Source organism: Vigna radiata, chromosome 8 (genome assembly GCF_000741045.1).
Source record: "Vigna radiata var. radiata cultivar VC1973A chromosome 8, Vradiata_ver6, whole genome shotgun sequence".
Taxonomy (NCBI): Eukaryota; Viridiplantae; Streptophyta; class Magnoliopsida; order Fabales; family Fabaceae; genus Vigna; species Vigna radiata.
Window position 1 is genome coordinate 41,624,301 of NC_028358.1, and position 8,626 is coordinate 41,632,926.

The 8,626-nt window shown below is 33.2% G+C and overlaps 1 protein-coding gene across 1 annotated transcript; it reads right to left on the reverse strand.

Moving 5' to 3' along the window:
• Positions 1-1,720: 1,720 nt before the first annotated feature.
• Positions 1,721-7,414, reverse strand: LOC106772572 (protein tesmin/TSO1-like CXC 3). Its single transcript, XM_014659068.2, has 10 exons — positions 7,211-7,414; positions 6,450-6,610; positions 5,614-6,340; positions 4,653-5,161; positions 4,475-4,549; positions 3,049-3,229; positions 2,874-2,969; positions 2,724-2,790; positions 2,416-2,569; positions 1,721-2,336 (listed from the first exon to the last, which is right to left on the reverse strand). Exons 1-10 carry the CDS (start codon positions 7,259-7,261, stop codon positions 2,006-2,008), a joined length of 2,352 nt encoding a protein of 783 aa, XP_014514554.1. The 5' UTR covers positions 7,262-7,414; the 3' UTR covers positions 1,721-2,005.
• Between the last annotated feature and the right edge of the window lie 1,212 nt (positions 7,415-8,626).

Genomic DNA, 8,626 nt, shown 5'->3' on the forward strand with positions numbered 1-8,626 from the left:
TAATTGAAATTAGTTTATGTTAGATTCTTAACCATTTGATATAAAGTCAACTAAATTTGGACTTTCAATTTCTACTTTTTTTTATTATTTATAATTTCTCTTCTCTTTCTCGTATTTGACAATAACTACAGTTGTGATTCCATGGGTGATTGCGAAAGTTTTGGATATTATTTTATCATCTAAATTGGTGATTACAGTGGTAAATGATTTTCTAGAATTAATATTGGAGTTTTTGTGAATCTAAGTGTTTTATTGAGGAAGACGTTTTTATGAAATTGAAAATGTAATTATTTTTTGGATTTGAATCACGACAATGAATGAACGTTTCCATTTATTTTGTGTTTCTAATTTGTTATTGTTTTGTTTTCCGTATTTTGAATTTGTGATATGATATCCACTTTGTTGTATTGTGGTGTTTTTACTATTTACCAGATTTTGTAAAAATCATTAAAATCAGGTAGAAATTGATTTTTGATCACTTTTTTTTTGGTATCTTCTTTTAATGTATATTGATAGTAAAGTTTTTACATATGCTAAAATAGTCCTAGATTTTAAGATAAAAAAATTTGGTGGAGAAATTTTTTAATTACATATTACTTTTGATACATACCTCATATTGATATGGTTCTAAATTAAAGTTACTTGAAGCGAAGAAAGTGATCCACTAGACAATGTGAAAAGGGATTATAGGATCAAAATCTCCAAGATTACTTGGTTTACTAATAAATTTTTACTTTTTTAGTATTTTTTTAGCCATTTTTCTAATTTTATGCAATTAGTTTACAATCTTATATTTGTTAGAAATTTTTAAAATGTTTTAGGTGTTTCCGTATACTAAATAAAGATTTATCAAAACTATACATCCTATATATTTCATACTTTCAAGCTCAAAATTTTTCATTTTGTGATTTCATCATTTTACATTATGTTGACATTTGTGTTTGACGTATGGATTACAAGGTCATAGTTTTTTTGTATTTCAAGTTTTGAAGTCAAAAATCAATTTAATTGAAAAAAAAAGAGTCAAAAGTTCATATCGAACTTGGTAAGGTCTAATGTAAATAACTTATAATGTGGTAATGATTAAAAAAAATTAAAATAAAAATATCATATAACTTTTTAATAACAGCATATTACTTTCTTATTTCTAGAACAACTTGTCTAAATATTTCTCAATATTCAAGTTTTCCTAAAATTAAAATTTCGGAATATGACAAAAGAAATCTATAATAAAAACCTATTCCTCTCGTTACTTTTTGAAAGAAAAAAATACTAGCAAGCTCATAACTCCTATTCATGGTTATCAAGAATGAGAAAAAGGCAATGAGAGGTCGCAGGACCAGACTTCCAGTCAAACAGTATTAGGCATTCGCTTACCTCGTCCATGTCCTTCCTTGTAGCTGACTCCTATGTCTTCTCTATTGCTGTTCATTAGTGTAGGAAAAGGAAAGAAAATGCTATTTGATTAGAAAGACAGTTAAGAATGATTAGCGGTTACTCAAAGTAACTTCCAGTCAAACATTTAAATTCAAGAAAACCGGGATTTAGCTTTCATTAGGGCGATCTTCCAGATATCATGGTGCGTTGCTAGTAACATGCCACCTTATAAAAATATTGAAACTACTATCTTATTCCCTTGTTGGAGCGGCATTCACCAATAAAATAATGAAAATGTAATTGAAAACTAAATTATGCTAAATTCGATTCCACAACAACCACATTTACTGCAGGTAACAAATCAAATTGCTGTCCAAAAGTAATAGTCCAACACGACCTATAGGGACTTAATAACCAATCATTCTCCAAGTACTCTTAGGATAGATGATAACCGATAGTTAAGATATAATACAACTGAAGTGAAGTTGTACAGTATGAAATGAAAGCAACATATTATTATGAAAATAAAATAGAGCTCAACATTTACATTCATTCACCTACGCATACAGCTCCAAGTGCAACAAACTGGAAACGGGAATCAAGAGGCTAACTTAAGAAGATTAGATCCTCAGTCACTCCGAAGATTGTGAGGGGTGAGTGAAGGAAATGAAGGGATAGATTGTAAGATCAACTTCCTCCCACCTCTGCGAGTAGGAGATGATCCCACGTCACAATTAGGAGAGGAGATCCTCTTGCCATTTGGTGAAGAAGTTTTGATGCAGGTGACAGGAGAGTCATCATCCGGAACAGTTTGCAAAGGCATTTCAAATTTAGGTTGAGACCGCGGAGCACTTGATTTTCCGAGTTTTTGGCTGACAAACAATCCAGAACTGGAGATGGTGGTAACAAAAGATCTTGGTGGCTTACCCTTTGATGAAAAGGGTAATGGGATCAATGATCTGTGACATAAAAATCAACCAACATAAATATCGGACAATTTTTATCATCATCAGCAGACAAAAACACAGCTTATCAAACCTGGAAAGACGTAATGGTGTTGTAGGAAGAGCATGATCAGGATGGTCTTCAGTATTTTGTGTTTCAGTTTTATGTGAAGCCTTTTCCATCACACCCTTTTCACATGCTTCTGTTTCTTCTTCGGGCTTGGCTTCTATTCCAGAATGAACAGAACCTGAACATAAAAAAAGAAGTTGCCATAAAATACTACCATTAACAGAAAACAATTTTTAGATGAATAATATAGATAATAGGGATTTAAAGAGCAAAATTCATGGCCTTGATTGGCAATGCCTAACTCCAATTGTTGCAATACACAAGAGACTTACCATCCTTTCTACCATACGTGTTCTTGCATCCTTCACATCTGCAGCTTATGGAGCAACCAACACCACCCTTCAAAATAAAATAATAGCTGTTCGTAATTCAAGATAATACTGCAACAGGTGTGGCATACATGATATAACAATGGAGAAAACCTGATAACATTCACAGTATTTCTTTAGGCAACTTGATTTCTTGCAATTACATCCTCTTTTGTGTCGGGCTGAAGCTGGAGTTTTGTTAGGGTCATCCTGCATGGAAAAGAACTGATATAGGAGAAATATGGTTTAAATTTGAAAGAGAAAAACAAAGCTAATTTTATTTTCTGACCCCAATTTCAGGTACAGAATCAGAACCCCGTATGACTTTAGGAGCAAAAGCAAGTGGATTTCGAGACTCAATCTGCTGGCGAGTTTGAAGGACGGTATCAACATGAATAGGTTTGTTAAAGCAATCACGACATGAACAGGGCTCTATGCAGTAGACTCCAGCAGCAAAGCACTCACAATAACTGGTAAAGAAAACATAAAAGTTTAATTAGAAAGGCATTAAAGCTAGTTTCCTTCCCAATCTTTCATGTCACAATATTTTAATAGTAATAAAACACGGTATTCAGAAAGCTCAAGGAAATTGTCATCATAAGCAAGGCAATATAACATGGATAACTGACCCATTTACTTGGCACAAGTATATTTAAATTAGAGGATACAAACTTTAGCTGACGTTGTTTTTGAAGTTCTAGTCAAAGGGACTGGGTCAAAGGATATTTTACAAACTACATCATATGAGAATACCATGAGATTACGTATTAAATCATTTTAAACTAAACATGATAGAAATGGCTATATGGAAAATCATAGCATCAACCACATAAGCTCAAACAAAAGAAGTTATTAACAAAAGCATACTTCCTGGATGATGAAATTTAGAAAAGTACATTTTCAATTCAAAAGAGAACCTTTTTAGATCATTTTGACTGAGATGCCATCTGTCAGGACTTTTACTCCCCAAAACCACATCAACTTCTGATCTAAATGTTTAACTGTTGCCTTTCAGTATTTCAAGAGGCAGGTGAAACCCAAATTAAAAACCTGACTGCTTACACAAAGGTAAGCACTATTTTTACAAAACAACTAGGTCAATCCTTAAAAGTTGTAACCAACCATTTTAGGACAGAAATGAAAGGAGCTTACATAATCTGATAAACAAGATTTTCATATATAGAAGCTCCTAGAACAATCACAGTATTTATGGAAGCCAACAGCTCCCTTTAATAACCAACTGTCCCTCTCCATATTTAGGCTTTCAGTAATTCCTAACAAGTCAATTGAGTGATTTCAGATAATATCTGGCTGACAATACTTCCTAACAAGTCACTTGAGTAATTTCAGATAACATTTAACATGAGGAAAGGCCAAGTGGCAATATTAAGAAGCGTGTCTTGCAGTGTGGACTGAAATTTAGCACACTATATTTTTAGGTGTATGTGCAACTTCGGCAGACTTTATCTAGTTGACTATATTAATTCAAAGCATAAGTTCAGTGAAAGTCTACATCTACATCTTCAACAGCCAGAACTCAATCAAGTCATAACTTCATGAAAAAAGAAGTAGACACACTAGACCCCTTGTTTTCTTCAGAAAAAATAAATTCAAAATAAACCAGTTCATTAAAAGAAACTACAAAAATCCAAGGTCGTTGCAGATTGAGATAGTATGCCAATCAAAAAGAAAAGGGGGTGTTTCTTTGAACTTACAGCTTCAAACACTTTGATTTCTTACAATTACAACGCTTGCAAGACTCCCCTTCCCCATCTGGTTCTAACCTGCGCCTGTAGATCTAGCTTTAGTACCAAGCTAACGAAGAAAGAAAAAGCTAAAATATAATGGAATGAAGGTAATCAAGCACACTAGATAATGAGCAACTATACTTGCCTTTTCTTTTTTGGACTATTCTGCTGGAAATCTTCACCAGGCATGTGAACCAAAGCCTGGGTACAATCTTCACCAGACATGTGAACCAAAGGCTGGGTACAATCTTCACCAGGCTGAACTTCATTCTCTGATTGCTCCAAATCTTTTTCCACTGATGTAGGTACCAATGATAGTTGATGATCTTGGCTTGCAGAAAGTTGCAAGGATGAGGAGGAGCTGGGAAGGTTAGGTTGCCTTCCAGATAGCAGTGTCTCAATTTTTATGTTTTTGCAATCATTTAAGCTAGCAAGGGCATTCAAGTGCAAACCAATTCCAGGCAAAACACACTTCCGTGAATCCCCACTATGTTTAATGGGAAGCAGTTGTTTTCCTTTACTAACATCCATCTCCTCAGACTTTTCTTTACTGGAATTGGTGTTTGATTTACCATCTAGGTTCTTCCTTTGGACACTGGCCATCTCAAAATCTAAACAGCGTCTCCGTATACCACGGTGTGTCACATAAACAAGCTAAATACAAAGACAAAAGTAATTTTAGATTGATTGATGTGTTCAACAGTAAACATAATGGCAGAGAAAGAAAAATATTCAACTTTCGTCATAATTTTGTAAACCAAAACAGAACATAAAAAATTGTTTATCACTCTACTATGGCACATGTTAGGGAATGCAAAATGTGCAAAAGGAACAAAACAATGATTCATTTTTATAGGATGTGCTTCAAAAGTAATGAGTGACTACAACCAGCAGTCATACAACATTTTCCTAGAATTATAAATTTGATATACAAACAATGCAGGAATTGAGTTACAGATATAATAAAGTGTGTGATAGTGTACATGAACAGTGATGAAGAAATCAAGGTGTCTTTATAACATGAACTCATGAACATCTAACTACGAGTTAGAAAAGCTCTGCATGCATGTAGCTCACTGCATATCAAACAGACTTCATTTTCCTACCTTATCATCCACTTTCTCAATGGGATTGTTAGCCACCAAAGCAACATTGTTATGTTTGTCTTGTCTCTGAACTGTGTCTGTGGCTGCTCCTGATTCACAAGGATGATTTTCAATTTCATGTTCAGAACCAGAAGCAACTGTATCAACAATGTGCATTTGTTGACCATCATTGGTAGCAGATTGTCGTAATAAAGTCCTCAAATTAGTAAGCTTTGTTGAAGGATTTAATTGTTTATTTATATCCTTAAAAGCCTCTGTCATATTTGGGGGACTAAACATTAACAGATCAGAGGCTTCATTAATTAAATCATCCACACCACAATTTGATCCTTCAATTTTTTCTTCAGTTTGACATAAAGCTGGAGGATGCATTTCACCCTCAATTGAATCCTTTTCAGAGTCATCTGGAACATAAGCAACATCTGATCCTGGTTTGCCCGGCAGTTCCAAAAGAGAGTCAGCCTCATCAGCACAGATCACAGGTTCAAATCCTGGGCTAGCCAAATTATATTTCAAGCCTTGTGGGACCTCGATTGAGATATTTGGGTTTTCATCATGTGGCTCGATTGAGGCATCTCTTATGGAAATATTTGGATTGGTATTTTCCTGTGGCTCACTTGATTCATGACATGGTTGAGTTGAATCTGCGGGAGTCTTTTCACATGAATAAACATTGTTTATATCTTCAGATGAAGCCTTAGCTTTGGATGCATCTAAAAGGTTATGCCTAAATAATGAGAGAACAAACAAAATCAAGTTATTAAAACATCCACAATTCTGTACACAACAATGTCCCTTGCAGTCATAAAAAGTAACATAAAGAAAGAGTTAGTTACCTCCTGAGGAATCTGGATTCTCTGTGGCAATTGACATGGGGTGATGTGAAAACAGATGGAGGGGATGAGAAGCTAAGCGAATTGAAGGTCTGGGTAATGTGAACAGACTTAACAGGCTCTATAGGAGATAGATTACTGATATAGTTAAATACTGGTGAATCCTACATATCACCACCAAGCATAGGAATATGGTTAATCCAGCAAAACCAAAACAAAACTATGCATGCAAATTACAAGGTATCATCCAATGTTGTATCAAGAAAGATCAGGAAATAGGTTACAAAAAAATCCCTTAACAAAACAGATCACAAACGGGTTGCTTTCATAACAACTTAAATTGTACAGATTAGCCCAAAAAGAAAAACCTAAAATCTTCAAAGCACAAAACCCTCAGCAATACGGCCATTGACCACAAAACAGTATACAGAAAAAACCTAAAATGAGTCCCAAATGCAAAATTTTATCACATTTGAAAAGAAAAATCAACATAAAGTTCAGTAAAAGTCGAATCTGAGTTAGAAACTTCAATTTTCTCACTGGCATGGTACAAAATATTAAAACCAACAACAATAACCTATTTCCCAAATTGGTTATAGACATGGTCAAACTGAACATAGAGGGTGATCCAGAACACAGAAACTGAACATTTCACTAACACTTCAACAGGAATTAACAGAAAACAAATTTAACCTAAAAAAAAGTAGTAAGATTGCGAAAGAATGAAGCAGGTGCAAAGAAGAAAATGGAGGAGGAAGGTAAACCTCAAACTGAGAAAGAGGGTTGTTGATCTTGCTCCTATCTGGAGTGTCCATTTGCAGAGAGAAAAAGAAGAAGAATCAACATTCGATCCTCTCTCTGAGACTGAGAGTGGTGAATGTGAAAATGAAGGGTTTGCTTTGCTTACTTTACTGTTTCAGGGATTCAAGAATTCAAGAGGCGGGAGAACCAAGTTTCTCTCCCCGACCCTACCACCCCACCTTCTGCTATTATTAATTCATCTTTCTACAGTTACTGTGTTAACACTGTTATTATCTAATCAAATTTTATATTTTCAATTTAATGCTACTACTCTTTATATTTTTCTATTTGTTTAAATCAATTTTATCACCAGAATCAATCAAAACTATTGGCTCAATAACTTTTTAAGGTAATTAATAAATAAAATTAACAAATCAAAATAATTATTATTCATGACACTATGTACTTAAATAATAGTATAAAACTGTAAAATAAATTTATAATATATTCTCCTTATATTCAACATATCAATATATAATTATAAAATTGTTAAACCTATCTTAAAGAAATTAATACAGATCGTACATGAATGTATGTAATTGTTAAGATAGAAGACTTTTAGTATATAAATTTATGTTACTAGACTGGTTCTTTTATATATTATAAAATTATATTTTTCTGACTTGATAGAAAATTCTTGTGTTACATTTATTATGACTTTATTTACTCTTTTTAAATAAACAAGATTAAATATTAGTATGCATGTAAAAAATATTATATTTCATTATGATTATATCATTGACTGAAACTCTGCTAATAATGGATTGTCTAATACAAAGTAGTAAAACTGAAACTGAAAGTTGTGCTGTACCCCGTTTTCAGCAGTGTAACGCATAATCATCATCATTTATTTTCTTATATTTTATAACAATTGTTATTTCTGACACTGGTTATTGTTTTTGTGTTTTTTTCTTATTCTCATGGCTTGCTGAGTAGATTTTTGTGGTTTAGTGTGCAGTGATAAGAGCATCAAATACCAATTATCATCACATGGTACCTGTGGAGGAGCGTCGTATGATAATGACGTGCGTTTATACGACAAAACAAATCTCGTTAATTCTTATGTGCTAAAAATTACTAGTTTACAAGAAATGTCAATTATGTGAGTATTTCTTTTTATCAAGTTATTTCAATATTTACATTACATTGTGTTATATATACAAGGGTTAAATATGTTTTTAGTCCCTATATTTTGGGGCAATTTTGGTTTTAGTCCCTCTTTCAAACTAAGGTACAATTTAGTCCTTCAACTTTAGAAAACTCTGGTTTTAGTCCTTTTTACCAATTTTTTTAAACTTTATTTGTTGTTTCAAACGAATTTCTTAGTTAACATTGAAGCAAAAATATGTCAAACAATGTAAACAATCCAAATGCTATAA

Coding starts and splice junctions, on each gene's coding strand:
- LOC106772572 (XM_014659068.2), bottom strand. CDS start 7,261: ATGGACACTCCAGATAGGAGCAAGATCAACAACCCTCTTTCTCAGTTT. Junction 6,341..6,449: donor GAATCCAGATTCCTCAGGAG/GTAACTAACTCT, acceptor CTCATTATTTAG/GCATAACCTTTTAGATGCAT. Junction 5,162..5,613: donor TTGAGAAAGTGGATGATAAG/GTAGGAAAATGA, acceptor CTTTGTATTTAG/CTTGTTTATGTGACACACCG.